The 17,761-nt window shown below is 39.8% G+C and overlaps 1 protein-coding gene across 2 annotated transcripts in view; it reads left to right on the top strand.

The window, feature by feature from the left end:
• FAM114A1 (family with sequence similarity 114 member A1) overlaps positions 1-17,761 on the top strand; it is a 61,257-nt gene that overhangs the window by 1,069 nt on the left and 42,427 nt on the right. For both annotated transcript variants that reach the window (XM_033106327.1, XM_033106328.1), the window contains exons 2-3: positions 7,391-7,746; positions 17,487-17,574. In XM_033106327.1, the coding sequence (XP_032962218.1) occupies positions 7,399-7,746; positions 17,487-17,574 (436 nt within the window). In that variant the 5' untranslated portion in view covers positions 7,391-7,398. The remainder of the gene's footprint in view (positions 1-7,390; positions 7,747-17,486; positions 17,575-17,761) is intronic.

The raw sequence follows: 17,761 nt of genomic DNA, 5'->3' as shown, positions 1-17,761 counted from the left end.
AGGCCTCTTTCTGCCGTCTTTTCTTCCTGGTGGTTCCTTTCCTGCCTCACTTATATTCATCTGTGCTCTCTCCTTCCTTTCCTCCATCAAAATCTGAGCTCACGAAAGAATCTGATCAACAACTTACTTTGTGCGCTTTAAACAAAGGTATGAACTTTTCGGGGTGGAATTTGAGGCCCAAGTGAGCCAGTGCAGTAGGAATTTGAACTGCACTGGGAAGGGACCTTCCTGAATCTCAGGGATTCAGTCCTATAAGTAGTCATTTATTTGTAAGACCAGCTTATATCAAACATTGTTTCTCTTTAATCAACACCAAACTACATAATTCAGTTCAGTAAATATTTGAGGATAATAAACCAAGCCAGGTGCTTGTTGGTCACAGTGCTGGAGGAGAGAATGAGATAGAAACAAATACGTACTCCTTATAAATGCAATAGGAATATCACAAAAAAGTATTGCAAAAACATAAAAGAGGGAGCAATTAATTCTTTGGATGGAATGGGAGCAAATTAAGGAAAATTTCAGAGTAAAAAATGACATTAGACATTGAGAAACAAATAGGAGCCGGCCAGGCAATTGGAGGCAGGGCCGCCTGGGAAGAGGACCCAGCATGAGCAAAGGCAGGGATGTGGGAAGGTTTACCAGCTGTGTGGGCTGGGCTGATGGAAAGTACAGTGAGGCAAGAATGTAGGGTGTGTTGAGAGTTGCAGAAGGCAGAGAGAGAGATTGGAGCTGGATTATGAGGGGCCACAGATGCTGTGCAAAGGTGTTTAAACCTAACGGTTTTAAAACAGGAAAGCAAATAGTTCCCATCTATGTTTCAGAAAGATACCTAGTAGACACATGGAGGCTAGACTGGAGGAAAAAACAGAGCCTCGGCATGTGCCCTTCCTTGTCGGGTTCCATAGAACTCTTACAACTTGATTAAGAACATCTCATCCAGAGTTTTTGTTCTTGATCCTTTATTGACCAGCACTTTTTAAATTGGGGGAAGTGCTTTCATACAGGGCATTGTGATACCAAATTCGTATTTTGCCAAATGAAGCCATTAAAAAAACAATCCATTCACTACACCACTAGTTCATAAAATGAAAGACATTTTAATACCAAGAAAAATAAGAAGGATAGACTTTCAAGTTGAAGGCAGTCCTTTACATTGAATAAATTTAGATTGATGAAAAACTCGCTATCTTGTCCTCATTTTTCTCTATCATCATGGACTGATCCCAGACCTGCAGTTTGGTGTTTGAGAAAAAAATACCCGGATCATTTTGTCCATCCTTACTTTACAGAGGAGGAAGTGAGGAAGCCCAACAGGATGAGTGAGTTGTACTCCCACAGAGAGATGGTGGGCCCATAGCATAACTCTTCCCACTTCAGAATATCATCCCTCCCACCCGCACTATTCCTCCATGTGGCCTTTTGGCCCGGGCACACACATATCCATCTTAAATATCTAGAATTGGTGTCTGATTCTGGGCATTTGGGCATTCTCTTATTCCATCATGCCCGAGTAACCATAGCAAAGCCATTTTCAAGGTTCTCCCTTGCATGAGGTTGGTCTAGTTCAGGCACACTTTTTCCTTATTTGATCTGCTGTTTTGCATCGTCGTTTAACTAGTTCACGTCAGCTAAAATCGTTTCCTGGACCTTCACTGACCAGCCATAAAATGAAAACAGATTACTCATTTTCTAAAAGCCAGTAACCATGTCTTCTGTTTTAAAGTTATTTTTGGAGCTATGATGTTGCTGCTCCAATACCTAGCATAGTTCTGGGAACATTTTAGGTAATGAATGAATTTACTCATGAAAAACTAACTTATTCCCAGCCTACAAAAGCTCCTTTATGCGTCACCCTTTCTCTCTTTGGAGTTTACTGAAGAAGCCTCCTTGTTTCTGTGGGTTGAGTCTCTCTAGCATCAAAGCCATAGATATTCCAAACCATAAATCAGGAGAGATTTCGAAGTCTGACTGCCTGTGGGGCACCCAGGCCGAGATGGGGGCTTTCCCAAGAAACAGCATGTATCACGGCTGCACTCCTGGTGGGCTCCAACAGTCACAGCTCAGCAACAGCTGTGTATTTAGAACATACAGTTTCTGATGATTTCAGACAAAAGGACACAACTTAAAATGATTACATCTCTCTGTCATAATAACATCCAGAGTAGATAAACGTCTGCCAAAACAAACAAACAAAGAAAGATTTCTCTTTTTTTTGGGTTTTAGTTTAGGGAAAAATGTAGACCTACAACAGGTAGAAATAAACAGATTAGAAATAGGTTACAATTAGAAGTTAAAGTAAGACTGAATATTACAGTGACCATTTTCACTAAACTGATGCAAAAATAGTCTTTCTGAAGTTTATAAGTTGTCCATAAATATATATTTTAACAGTATCAACATTTAACAGTTCAACATTGTATAGCTAACTTTTTGGGTATTTCTGAAAGGATGGCTTCACGTTCTGGCTGAATGCCGAGCAGCCGTAGAGAAAAGTTTTGTTGCAGTATTTTTTCTACAGTTGAGGTGAGCTGACCCAGGGCAGTTTGGTCCTCAGAGTGGGTGAGCGCTGTAGGTTTCCTCCCGTGCAGCCTCCCAACCAAGAGTGGCATTACCATGAAGGAATTCTGCCGTACACTCACATGTATGTTAGCAGCTGGGCTCAGTTATATAGTTTGTCCCTGTAAGCTTGATGAAGTCCTAGCTCTCTGTCCTTTTAGGTCTCTGGGGAGGACTGCTCTAGAGGCAGGCCTCAGCTAGCCTTCTCATCAGCTGTCAGTTTTGGTGTTCCCCCTCAATCGGAAGAACTCGAAAACTTCTACTCCACAGGGCAATAAACCGCTGGATTCAATACAATCTTATGCCCTGGTCCTGGAAAAGCAGAAAGCCCGTGTACATTAGTTCTTGCCACCCCACATTATCTTAAGCCCCATTGCCATTTCATCAGTGCAAAATGATTTCTAATATCCCTTATGCTAGTTAGCACACCCTAGAGTGCTCATTGGAGAGGAAGATAGTTGAACCCTCTCCAGAGGTGAACTGTCAATTACAGAGTTTGAAATGCTAAACAAGCACTTCTGGAGAGTATATTTCTGAATAGGGCACTTCAGATGTTAACCAACCACCCCCAGGACATAAATAACAGCTAACCCACACGTATGTCACATGGTATGTAGTGAAGTGTTTTAGCATTATGAACCGTATCTCAACACATATAGGGCAAAACACACACAGCAGAGTATCCATAATGCTTTTTATTTGTCCATGAATGTTTATCACATCTTGATTTATTCCCATGTTCCTGCTCTTAGAAAAGTGAAATCGTTTGGAGCTTCTTAATCCAGATTAATAATAAGGATTTCCAAATTATCTTACAAAGAAATTAAAATACCAGACTGTGACCAGCTGTTGATGAACCAAAAATAAGAATAAACTTGCTGTCCAAGCATTGTTTATTAATAGACCCATTCTCCTTATGGCCCTGCCCCTAGGACCCAGTTGAGGATAGGGTAAATTAGAACAGACAACTCTTGAAGCCATGGCAATCAAGCAGTGTCCTAGGCCACGGGTCAGACATTTTCTGTGAAAGTCCAGACACTAAAGATTTTAGGCTTTGTGACTCTGTAGACCATATGGTTTCTGTCACAATGAGTCAGCTCTGTTGTTGTAATGCTAGAGAAGCCATAGACAGTACATAAACAAATGAGCATGTCTGCAGGCCAATAAAATTTTATTTACCAAAACATATGGAGGGCAAGATTTAACCAGCAGGCTGTAGTTTGTTAACCTCTATCCTAAGCCAGTCCTGACGCAAGGTTTTCACAAAGATTTGATTAGCTTCCAAATAGTAGCTTAAGTACTTTCCCTCAATTCTACCCCCTCCCATGAACCACAGTTAACTACCCTTTTCTGTACCGTGGTCTTGTATCAATTCTTTACTATTTCAATGAGGCATTAACCATACTCACTGACAAACCACCTCCAACCTTGAATATCCTAAACTTAACATACCAGCTAAAAGGAAGTATGCATTTTTCGCTTACTTGTAGACTTGTTTACAGGAATGTTATCACAGAATTCACATATTTGTGTTTAAAGAGAGATATTCTAATTCAGTTAATTGAGAAGTGAAGGATCAAAAGAAAGACAATGGGGGTCATTTGGAACCACTTGCTATAAGATAGCTCCTGAGTAGTGAATGGGGTAAAGGCATGTTCTGCTTGCTTTCATTTCAAATTACATTTTCCTTTGAAAACTCCACATAAATAGTAATATAAATCAACACAGGTATTTGCTGAACTTCCCACTCTGTTCAAGAAACCATGTTAAGTGCTGTATAAAATATGAAAACAAAACAAGGCAGATCCTTGTCTTCATAGAATTTACACTATAATAAGAAAACACTCAAGCAACTCCAATCTAAGACTGTTGTAACTGTCCAAGGTGAGATAGATGCAAAGCACTCTGGAAGTTCAGAGGAAGAAAAGTTATATGCAATTAGGGGGAACAAAAAATGGAGGAGGTAGTTGGTTTAACAGGACCTTAAATGTGTAGAAAACAACATATTGAACCAAGAGCCACCTGAGCTTTTGTGGATGTCACACTTTGTACACATTCTTACATTGTCTCATTTAAGAATTTGGAAGGTGATAGTGGCAGATGAGCCTAGTGGAAATGGAGCATAGAGGCCCTTAGATGCCAGCTGAAGCATGTGGCTTCCTCTCAATAGGAAGCTCCTGAGATGTCTGAGCAGGAGAGGGATATAATGAGAACTGTAAGGTAAAGGATAGGGAAATGACAGGGAGAGCAACAGTGGAGGGGTGAACCCAAAATTGAAATCATCAACATGAATCATAATGAGGACCGGCTCAAAGGTGGTGGCAGGAAGAATAAAAGTAAAGAAAGGCTATAGATTCTGAATAAAGAATCTCTAGGATTTGGGCACTGGCTGAATGTAAAAGAAGAGGCAGGTGGCATGGCAGATAGAGCTCTGACGTGGTTCAATATCAGTCAGACGTGGGTTCAAGTATCAAATCTGCCACCTAATAAAATATCAACAATAAAATATCAATATTTCACTGAGCCTCAGTTGCCTCAGACGAGCTCATAAAATGGAGCTCATAATATCTAACTCACAGGAGACAGAACATGTAAAGAGCCTGGATTTAATTGTCACTCAAAGTATAGCTATTTGTATTACTTATTCTTGAGAGAGTGAAGGTTTAGTCAATGACAGCTCTGAGGTTTTCAGCCTGGGTTACTGGGGAATTATAGGTGCCATGAACTAAAAGTTAAGAGGAAGGTCTAATATTAACGGTAAGGCAAAAGATTTCCTTTTGGACAGGAAGAGACGTCCAGCTGGTCATTAGAACTACTAATCCAGAGGTAGAATTTTTTTATAATAACATTAATAAGATGTAATGTTATGTTTTATATATATTCTTAGTATATTAAGATATAATTCATATACCACAAAATTTTCATACGACAAAATTCACTCTTTTAAACAGTACAGTTCAGTGCCTGTTAGTATATTCAAAGTTGTACAGCCATTCAGAGTTTTCAGAGTTGGACAGCCATCACCACCGTCTCACTGTAGAACATTTGCATCACCCACAAAAGAAATTCGTACCCATTAGCCGTCACTCCTCATCACCCTCCGTTCAGCCCTGGAAACCACTGATTTACTTCCTGTGTCTATGGACTAGAGGTAGATATTTGAGATGCATACCGTGAAAGTGGTGTGTGCACCTGTGAGACATGAATTGTGATTCACGGAGGGGGCGAATGTAGTACGGGAAAAGAAAGTAGCCAGACAAACGTGGGGAATGGCTATTTGAGGGGATCACAGGATTGGCATGTGCACGTGAGTTCTAAGCGTGTACCACCAGGTGCCCAATATGTGAAATGGCTTCTCACATGCCATAGTTTTAGCAGCAACCTGAGATTTGACCAATTGGTAAACACTGAGGTCAACAAAAATACCAATTGATTTGCCTGAGACTTGGCTTCTTGTGTAGTGAGAATACTGTGTCTTCATTTTAGCCTAAGAAAGGTTTCATCTCAAACGAGCCTTCTAGATCTGTGCTGTCCAGTAAGTAGCCACTAGCCACGCATACCTATGTAAAATTACATTTTAAATTATGTAAAATGAAATAAAATTTAAAATTGAGTTCCTCAGTTGCACTAGCCACATTTCATGTGCTTAGTAGCCACATGTGGCTATTAACTACCACATTGGAGACAGCAGGTATAGAACATTTTCATCATCACAGAAAGTTCTATTAAACAGCACTGGTCCACATGATATCTACAGGATAAACAGTTTTCTGCTTTGTAGGTTATTTTGTAATGGCCTTATTCCTCGTTTGGCTTCTACCTCACTTCTTTCCTTTTCATCCTTCAGTATCCCTGTCTAAACTATTGTCCAAACAGAGCCTAGGCCTTCACCAGCTAGTTCCCAACAAAGCACACTTATGTACATGTATGTCTCTTTCTCAATGTGAATCTCTGATGACATTGCAAAGCTAATACCAAGTATTTTTTTGATAAGCTCTCAGGCATTTTCTTTGCTTATTCTCATTATTACTACAAATATAATTCATAAAGTCATATTAAATAAATAATTTCACAGATACAGATAATATTCCTAGTTAATATATGCACATTCCTGTACACCAAGCAAAAGATCTATGGGAATTCAATGATAGCACTCTAGGTTTGTATTAGTTTTCGATTGCTGCTGTAACTACTTAAACAACGTGCATGGCTTATAACAATACAAATTTATTTTATAGTGCTGGAGGTCAGAAGTTCAAAATCGGTTTCATTGGACTACATACTATGATATCACTTCTGTCATCAAAAATGTGTCATGTGGTGAGAAAAGTGTCGGTAGGGCTGTTCCCTCTGGAGTCTCAGAGGGGAGAATGGTGTCCTTGACTTTTTCAGCTTCTAGTGGCCACCTGTATTCCTTGGCTTGTGGCCCCCTCCTTCATCTTCAAAATGTATCACTCCAATCTCAGCTTCTATTATCACACCACCTTTTCTTCTTTGTAGTCAAATCTATTTCTTTCTGATAAGGACACTTGTGATGTCATTTTGGACCCACCCAGATAATCCAAGATAATCCCTCCATCTCAAAATCCTTTATTTGATCATATCTGCAAAGTCCCTTTTGCCATATAAGATAATATTCATAAGTTCCAGGGATTAGGACATGAATATCTTTGGGGGCCATGATTCAACCCACCCCAAGGTTATGTAAGGTTTCTTATTGGTAGAAGAAAGTTAACCGCTACCAGATTTCAATTTAATACCCAGGACTTTGAATTAAAGTTTAACAATTCAGAGTACAGCATAAAATGTTTGTTTGTAATCATGTTGACAGATATTAAAATGTCTGACGATGCCGGTGACACCGTAGCCACTGGAGACAACGCAGAAATTACCGAGATGCCCAATAGTTATTCTTTACCCAAAGATGCAAAGGAGCACGGCGATTCAGCTTTGATTTCAAGTGAGCCAACGCTGGCTGATGCCAGAGGAGACGTGCATGAAAATGCAGACATTCAAGGTGCAGAGAGTGCTGACACTGGGCACGCTGAGCAGCCTGAAGACACCAGTGTCACGGAGCCCTCCATCAACGGAGAAGTGAGTGAGGATGCGCTTGCTGAATGCATTGATGCCGTCAGCCTCGACGCAGAACCTGGATCTGAAATACCCCTGAGAGAAGAGGATAATCTGGTAGGAGTGGTTCGTTCAACCTAAGTTCTTACTGACCTACCATGGGCACAGATTTGTGCCAAGCTCTGTGGGTGGGGATTGGGGTTTCAGAATATACTATGACATCACTTCTGTCATCAAAAAAATGTGTTGTGTGGTGAGAAAAGGCATATAAGAATAATTGGTCATTATAATATTTGCATGTTGGCAATTGTATCACTAATAATAACATCCACCAATCACTGGACACTTTCTGTGAGCCAGGCACTCTGCTAGCTACTTTATATGTTATGTAATTCATGCGTACAACAGTTCTTGAGGTTTCTAAGCTGGATATTACTAACTTCAAGTTTTAGATAAGGCAACCTGGCTTAGAGATATTAACCCATAAGATATTAAGTTTCTTAATAGTAAACAGAAGATACTGTAATATTGAACATAAGAGTCCCAATTATTAATGAGCCTGATTTGACCCTAAACAAGTCAATGTTGCTTTAGTATCACTTAAATTTTAATGTATGTTTACAAGTCCATTATGGAGAACTTAGACATTCAATCACTGTTTTATCCTCAAACACCACCTCCCGGGGGCAGAGGCAGACCATGTTCCACACTCCTTCCCTTCTATGCCTGCACCTATCTCTGGGGGAGAGGATAGTCAAGTGTCTCCCAGTTGGTACCTTGTGCCACATCAATACGACCATCGAACTGGGTTTTCTTGGTATCTTCACCTCCATCCATGTGGGGACTGGTGGGGATGGGGAGGCCCTCAGCATGAAAGGAGGAGGTGGGGTACTACCTTCCGATCCTGCCTCCTAGAGTGATGGTACAGGATGGGGGAATCGGGGTCTTTCCCTGAGCCAGGCCCCAGCTCTGCTCATTCTGAAGTGTGACACCACCTGTCACCTCCTTGAAGGGACTCTACTGTATGCCGTGAGGGAAGGGAACTAAACTGGAAACCAGAAGGCCTGGGCTTTCATCCTCCAACCTTTCATTAGCTCTTTTAATTTGGGCAAGACACCTAAGTTCTCTGTGCCTTCATTTTTTTCCTCTATAAAATGAAGACTTTGCACATGAGGACCACTAGATGTCCTTCTGATTAATGTTTTGTGATAGTTTTATTCAAAATCAGGCTTCTTGTGCTTCAGTTTCTGTAAGGTGTTTGACTCTTAGAACTACTCTGAGATGGGCTTTCTTGGGGAGGAGGCTGTTTCCATGATTGGAGATGTTTAAACAAAAGCCAACAATCATGTTGCAAGGATGTCATGGAGGGGATTTGAGGACCAGCTGGGAATTTGGATCACCTATGGTCAACATACATAATTTTATTTCTGAGTTCTGAGAGTTCACAGGCTCTTTGAAGCCACCCATGGACCCCCTAAGGGATTAAGAACTCCCTTCTACTTCAGGTAGAAGTTTTCAACCCTACCTGAACATTTCAACCCCTGGAAGATCTTTAAAAAATATTGATGCCAGAGTCTGTATTCGTCTGGGGTTTCCAGAGAAACAGAACCAATAGCATTTATATTTGTATTTCCTATACCTACAAATACCTATAATATCAAATACCTGGAACCTGTTTTACTGCCACACTATATTTCTATTATGGGAAGCATTGGTTTCCAATTTTTACTATAAATGCTACTGTTAATAAATATCTTTGTCCATTAAGAAAACTATGTCTTAGCCACACCATTCTGACTTGAGGTGACTTAAAGAAACTATACAAACTCCTCTAATTCAAAATATGTATGTTCATGATGACTAGATGATGCTTTCCAATTTCAGTCTTCTAATAATTATAACAAGATTGCTCATAAAGACAGCACAATACAAAGTTAGTATCCTCCTACACATCTGCCTTCTTAAATTTTTGAGCAAATTCAATGGAATCTGATTTTGAAAGCACTTTATAAACCTCCTTACTGCTACAGGAATAAAGCTGGTAGGCAGACAGACACTCCCTTCCCTCTCCGTGCACAACAATGCTGTTAGCTTTCAAAGACTTTGAAAAGGTGAACAATTCTTCATAATGAAGTATCACAAAAATACATGGATGGAAGTGCAAATATTGGCCAGAGAGTTGGGACCATGACTCTGGAGGTACGTACGAGTATGTGGCATTGCCATGGGAGCTCAGCTAGAACCAAGATGTGGGAGGAGCACCTCTGGGTGTGTTTGTTCTAAGAAGGCGGAAAGCCGATATACCTGGCTTGAAGGGTTTTGAAGGGAAAGGATATCTCTTTCACCCAGATCATATTTAAACCCTTCCAAGTAGGTGCAAATTTTGTCTCTTTTTAAGTAATCTATTATGTCTCTGGTAACCCATACTTTTATCTCAAGTTAATACTAGATATCAATTTTGTGCCTCGTCTTCAAGCATTGTTCATTTGCTCTATTTTATTTTCCCTTTGTTGGAAACTTATAAGAAGTATTTTTGCAGTGATAAAAACAATTCTTTTTCTGTTGATCCAGAAAAGAATGAATTGTACAAAAAAATGTTGAATCAAAAGTTCATTTACAAGTTGGCTGTTTGGATCTGGAACACAAATTCACTAAGGAACGACAGGTCCTATAGGAAAACAGCCAAGCTCAAAAGCCTGTTTGATCCCAGGTAGATCTGAGCCTAAAAGCATCTCATCACCCCTTTTAAAAAGCTTCTCTGGGAAAATGCCTGCTTTAAAAAAACGCCTGCTTTAAAAAAAACTTGGTAGAATAGTCTTTGAGGTAATATAAACCAGTATCTTTTAGGACACACTAGATTGTGTGGTAATGTGCTGACATGTATATTTTTCGCTAAGTGGCTGTATGTGTATAGCTACTTTGGGTTTGGGTTCCCTTAAAATACCCATTATTAGCTTCCCCTTTGCTTAAGGCAGCGTGGCGGCCATGACTTCCCATGAGGGTGGCACGACCAGGAGACGGCCTAGAGACGAGGAAGAGGCCAGCGGTTTGACCAGCTGCTCAGGGGTCACAACTGCTTTGCATGATCACACTCTTCACAGGTTATGCACTCAGAGAAGCTTTCTCCTCTGTGGTTCGCCTTCTCTTTTTTGTCTATTCTGATGTACAAACTAGAAGCCATTGAGGTGAGGCTTCCTGCAGGAATCTACTCTGCAACATGCATGGGAGATGGTCCCCCGCCTCACTTGAACATGAGAATTTGGGCTAGACTCTCTAAGGTCTCTACCAGCCCCATGACACCATGTTTGTGCCTAGCAATCTGCATGGCGCAGTTGTCTTCAGGATGCCTACAGTCTTGCTGGGGAAGGCAATGTTGAATGAAAGCAATTATAGCATGTCCTGGAATACTAGATAGGACAGGCACAACGACGCACAAAGGAAACCTAGGATGGAACACTCAAATTGATCTTAAGGAGTCAGAGAAGTCTTCACCCTCAATTCCGAGATGATTATCTTGGCTGCTAGTCAGGAGTGACATTTATTCCCAGAGATCTTGTGGGACCTTATTATATGCTAGTCCACCGACTCCTAAAAGATCCAATCTAGATCAATTTCCCTAAATTCTTAACACCACAAAATGTTACCCAGAGGAAGAAAATGTTATTCCTACTGCCCAACACCAGTGCATAAGGTCGATTATGAAGGTAAAGAATTCCAATGTTACCACTAAAAATACTCTCCAAGGAAAACAAAGACTACCACTGGATAGTTCTCTCCCTGGAAAAGGAAAAGCAGAATGTTTAAGTCATAAAATTGTTACTGAGGAAGACAAAGAAGAGAGAACACAGGCCAAGACACACGCTGATGGCAAATTTTTGCCTTTTCAGTGAATGAGCAGAGTTTACTCCAATGCTGTTTGAGTATTTCCCACATGATGGCACTTACTTTTTGGGTTGGACAACCAGGTGGATGCTGGTGCCGTCTGTCCATATAGGACAGTGCTTCCTAAATCCAGTGGTGCATTAGGATCACCTGGGAAGTTTCTTAAAAATTTAGATTCCTGGGCTCTACTCTGAGAGATTCTTATTCAACAGATCACAGTGGAAGCCAAAACTCTATTTTTAAGTTCCCCCACATAATACTCGTGCGGTCAGTCTGTGGACCAGTGTTTGGGAATTACTAATACTAGGACACAGAAAGAGCTGGTTGGAGTATTGAGTGAGATTGAGAAGATGGCAAGTTCAGTATTGAACACACCATGGCACATCTAAGTGAAGATATTTTGTAGGCGGTTGGTTATAATGGTCTGGAGGCCAGGAGAGAGAGAAAGATTTGGAGGCCATGAGTACTTGGATATTATTTAAGTAATGGGAGTGGGTCAGATTGTCCAGATGCTATATAAAAATAAAGAACAGAGGTCTAGGACTTGGCCCTGGAAGGCTCCCGTCTCTACACCAGTTTGGTCACGCACAGCTCCTGGGTCCTTGATGGTAGGTTGTGGGAGCCAACAAAGAAGTTGAGCTGGTGAGAATTACCTCTTGTCTCCCCAATCTCACCATCACATTCTCTAAGTGAAATCAAATCTCAAATCACATTACACCATACTGACATTTTAAAATTAAACATTAATTCACAAGAAAGTTAAAAACAGTTCATGAGCACTGTTTCTCTTGTAGGCTTGAGAACGTCCCATTGTTTTGTCCTCTTAGATGCTTTGACTACCAGCCTGAGTGAAAGGTCCACTCGGGGCAGATGTGTAGAATTCTAGAAGCAGGGTTTTCTTTCCTTGTAGTTGGCATCAAGAAACCAGAATTCAGCAGAGTTCAGAGTTCAGATGACCATTTAGCATAGAGCAGCATTCTTTCTTAGAACTTACTCATGTGAAGGTAGGAAGAGGCTATAAAATATGTTTAGCCATCTACAAATGTCACATACCTTTAATTTCATCACCTACAACCCCTTTCAGATCTTCAGAATGCTAGTTAACAGTCTACTATGTTTACCAGTTAAAAACCAGGTCTGCAATTCAGTGCACTAATTAGCGAAGCATCAGGTGTTCATAGAGATGCAGATAATAGAAGAGCTCATTATAGCTGCCTCTGGAGTATGGCTTCCCTGATTAGGATGCTAGCTGCCACCCTGGACTGTGCATATTTTATTGGAATGCTGGCAGCACTTGGATTGTAACTTAATTTAAGGAGCCCTCATAATTTCAGTAAGTATGTAGAAACTTTCTAAAAGGAACTGAAATCATAATACTAAAAGATGGACAAAAACAGTAAGAGTCAGAAGATAGGGCCTAGAAGCCATGAGAATAGACTATTTTAAGAATGAAAAAATGGTTAAGCTTCAGATGCTACTGAGAGGTCTAGAAATAAAATGAGTTGGTGGCTTTGCCAGTGAGGAAGTTGTTGTCACCTTGATGAGAATGGTTTCGTGAAGTAGTGGCCAGTGGGAGAGTTACTATGGTGGGTGAAGGAGTGAAGCGCGGGGCGGGGATACAGAAGGTAGGCACCTTTTCTGAGAGGTGAAGAAGAATGATGTGGAGCAGAAAAGAGATTCAATTTGAAACAAACCTTTTTGTCATTGCGGTTTTCATTTGTTGGTTTTAAGATGGAGGAATGATGTGCATGATGAAATGTGGGAAGCAGAGAAGAGCGAAAGTCAGGAGAGAAGGGAAAACCAACCTACCCCGGCCCAGAGGAGTTCAGGTGGCATTGGTAATTGTAACTAAGAGGAAGCCATCACTTCCCTAATGATAGAAGGGAAGGAAGGAATTGTGAGTGCGGGTGCTGTAAAGTTTAACTTGTATTTAGATGGGTTTTTGGTGTAGGCCAGTGTGTTTGTGCATAGAAAGGGCTATTCAGACTTTTAATTTCGGTTAAACAATTAATGTTCATTTATTAAGGTCACAAGTTGAAAATTTCAATTCTTCCTAGGCATGACATTCATCTCACAAATCTTTATTTAGAAGGCTAGCAACATTGAACACTCACCCTTCAAGTAGTTTTTGATTAATGCTTGGTCCTTTTTACCAACTTAAACACATTCAAATATCTTTAAACTGCGTCTATAAATTTAATATATTCTATTTACTTTTTCAGTACCTCATTTATCTACTTAAACAAAACCTTGCTGAAAAGTTAAGGATGGTTACAAATCTATTAAATTCATGGAGTGGACCTAGAAACCTCTTAGATGTTATAATACTATGAATAATCTTAGGAAGATTTCAACTTTACGTCAGAAGTCTGATAATTCAGTTATTCATTTTAAACTGATTTTCAAAAATTTATGTTCTAATCAGTCAAATTCCTTGAACTTTAGTAGTACAGAAAAGACCAAGTATGCACAAAAGTATGAATAGCATGATTTTGATGCCGTAAAAACCATTCTATATTAAATTTTAAATCTTCCCAGATTTGAATGATCCATAATCACCAAGGAAAACAATTACCTGGAAATAACTGAGGCTATTTTCAAGCAAATATTTTGACAGAGGCAGGCAGCCTGAGCAATTCACATCTTCTCAAATGTCACACTGAGTCTCTTTTTGGAGCTCTTACGTCGTGAGTTACAAAATTTAAAAAGGGTTTGGGGTCACAGTTCTCATTGTTTACACCCTTAGGCACATGTTATACACAGAACCTGATTTTTGATCTACTCAGGGAAATAGGACTAGATTGATCTTTGATCTTTAAGACTGGCACATCTATTTTCCATCTAAATAATAAAGAACTTTGACTTCTATGGAATTATAAGATTTGTACATTTTTTCCTATCTAACGATATCTTTGAACTTGATAGTCTAAAAGAAACAAACGTACTGTACTTTCTATTTAAAGACCTTTAAATGAGATACCAGATAGGTACTATATAAATAGCTTTTCTATTTAAAGAACTTCGAACTTGATGGAATCTTGCATTCTTTCATATTCTTAGGACCACCCAATGGTTATAGACGTATAAATGACCTCCATTTGGGTTTTGGATATTCCTCTTGACCAAGCCAAGTCTGATTTGCTGTTACAAGATGCAGTCATTCTTCTGAGAGTTTGTGGGGAGGGGGCAGGATGTTAAGAGAGTTCTCATCTGACGACTTCTGTTTTCCCTGTGAAATAGGGTATGAAGCTGTCTGATAAAGGAAATGGGGGTTAAATGACATGAGGGTGAGAACAAAGCTTTAAAATAACCATATATGATAATGAGGGAGCTGAGTAGATCCATTCTCCCTACTTTATAGTCTCGTGAGTATGTGACATTAAAGCTATTTAAAGTGGAGACAACACTGATAATGAGACATATTTATAATTCATGTTGAACATTTAGTTTGTATGGTTTTTATATTAAATGTGCATACTTAGTCATTTGAGTATTTGCCACTGATAAACACTCTTTGTATCTGATCAGGAGGTCACAGCTCAATGTCAAAGGAGCTTTATTAATAAAGTAATTGAAGTTGTCATTTATTATACTGCAAAAATTCTAGATTCATTTCACACTTATTTCCATTTGCTAGTCAATTACCAACTGTCAGAGCATATTAAGTATTGTAAATTTGAGCCAGAAGCTGTCACCCTTAAGTGTATTAATGCTCCCTAATCACAGAGGTAGTGATTTGTTCCATAAAAGAATATTAATCACCAACTTACATCTGTCTTCATGACGGTATAAAATTGCCATTGGCTTCCATTGCTGAAGTGAAGTAAATCAATGTAGACACCAAAAATGAAAGCTGACAGTAATGAATCACGAGTATTTCCATTCATGTTAACAGGTTTTTCATTGTTTCCAACAGAAAAAAAATGTCAGCCAACTTTCAAAGCTTTTTGCTTCTTAGTGTTAAAAATATAGTTTCTTATTATTACTAGTTAACATTGATGAAGTATTTATTAAGTGTCAGGCACTGTGCTCACAGCTTTATATGCATTATTTCTTTTAGTCTTCACGGTATCCCTCTGAGGGAATTGGTTCTTATATTTATTGTTCTTATACTACCACACCTTGCATTCTATAAAGAGTAAATGATGCCTTAAAAGACTTGAGTAATTTGTTGCGCCAAATGGCAGAGCCTAGAGTCAAACCCAATCAATTTAATTCCATAACGTTTTCTCTTGACCAGTAGTCTACGTTGACGAGTGGTGTTTGATATTTACTAGGTGAATCAGTTAGGAATGCATTTGGGTGCAAGTAGTAACTAAAATCCAACATGCAGTAGCTTGTAAAATTGTAATGTATTTTTTTATCACTTACAGAAAGAATGGAGGTACGCAGCTACTCACTTTGGTTTAGTAGCCAATAGTGCCAGGGCTAACGATGCTGAGATTCCCTGGTCTTTCTCTTATGGCAGCAGAAATGGCTGCTTCAGTGTCAAGCATTGTGTCCACATTCAGGGCAGGAAAAAGGGAGGGGGAAAGAGCTGGCACCAGCTGTAACTGTATAATTTATCATGAAAGCAAAACTTGCCCGGTTATATCTCATTAGTTCAAAACTGTTTCACATGTCCACTCTTATCTGCAAGAGTGGCAGACAGTGGGAGAAGGGAGTTGGGAATGACTGATGGACCAGTCTTGGGTCAAAAGTTATAGAATCTACACACTTTGTAGGAATTTTTCATTTTTATCTAAACTTCATTCCTCTCTCTCTCTCTCTCTCTCTCTCTCTCTCTCTCTCTCTCTCTCTCTTTCAGAGAACGCTCTGTGATTCTCCAACTCCAAATGTATTATTGCCTCATTTTCCAGAATGTATTCCTAAATAATAAGAGAAAGTTGTTGTGCTTTTGCTAATTGAATCAGGATGCATTAATTACAAGTAATAGAAACTATTGCACACTTAAGAAAATAGATGAATTTCAATTATTTATTCAACAAATAAATTTATTAAGCACTCATTATATGCCATGTACTCTTCTAGGCTCTGGGGATACATTAGTGGCGAGGGAGACAGACCTATAAACAGCTAGAGATGGACAGGCAGACACACATAGAAGAATCTCATGGAACCCTAAGATAGGAATGCAGCAAAACCTTGAAGAGGAGCAGGAACCAGGGGTGAGGTTTCAGGAATGCAAACAACTTATCTGAATATACCTCCTTCATTCTGTTCACTCTTTCTCTTACTTCCTACTCTGCACGGTATATGGTTACTCTACATTGCCTGAGTTTTCATACGCTATTCAAGCAACCGGCTTGTGCTGAACCAGAGTTTCTCAGTCTCAATTCAAATACCTAAGCAAAAGAATTGGAATGCACTAAGCCCATGGAGAGGGAGAGGTATGGTTACAGGGCTCATTTGGAGTGGAGTGGACACCTTGAAAGGTGTGCACCTCAAAAGGCGACTTATTGCTGCTACCCATCTCCAGGCTTACTGATGCTTTTTCTAGACACTTTGCCTATCAGCCATAGCAAAACTCCCTCCTATCACCCTGGAGATGTAAAAGATAACTCTACCTAGAAGAGCACATTTGTTAAGTTCTGTAAAAATTGCATGAGTCGACATCGAACTTTCCAAATCATTTTTGTGCCCTAATATATTAAATATTTTCCTCGCACAGCCCCGTCCCTGTCTTCCCGATAATGGGAGATTTGGGTCTTGCTTAACATCCAACTCCCTTCTTCTCACTTCAGGGCAAGCCCTCAGAAGCCACCATCACCACTAATCAATTTGGTTCCAAAGTACATCTTGCAATGTGGGTTGGTATGTGTTTTTAGGGCGTTTATAAAGTATAAGCCAGTGAGACATGATTGTTGGTGATTAAAAAAAAAAAAAATCCTTCTTTTTGTTTCAAACCAATGCAAGTTTTTCTATTCAGGGATGAACTGAATTGCTGACCTTGTGGCTAATCTCTTTTTCCACAGGCTGTGGATTCTCCTCCACGTGGAGGGGGCTGGGCAGGCTGGGGCTCCTGGGGCAAATCTCTGCTCTCGTCAGCATCTGCCACCGTAGGTAAGCATCTTACCTCGCATTTGAATGGATAAAGTTCAGACACCTAATAGGATATGGTAGTTTGACCGTACCATGCGCTGATAGAGTGTAACATTAGCCCACAAGAGAATTATTTTCTGTCCTTACTGTTCTGAGTGCCTCATATATATTAATACATTTATTCCTCAAAATAGCCCCATAAGGAGGT

This window comes from Rhinolophus ferrumequinum, chromosome 5, assembly GCF_004115265.2.
Source record: "Rhinolophus ferrumequinum isolate MPI-CBG mRhiFer1 chromosome 5, mRhiFer1_v1.p, whole genome shotgun sequence".
NCBI classification, from domain to species: domain Eukaryota; kingdom Metazoa; phylum Chordata; class Mammalia; order Chiroptera; family Rhinolophidae; genus Rhinolophus; species Rhinolophus ferrumequinum.
Note: the sequence above shows the minus strand (reverse complement) of the source record. Positions and strands in the feature narration are given on the sequence as shown.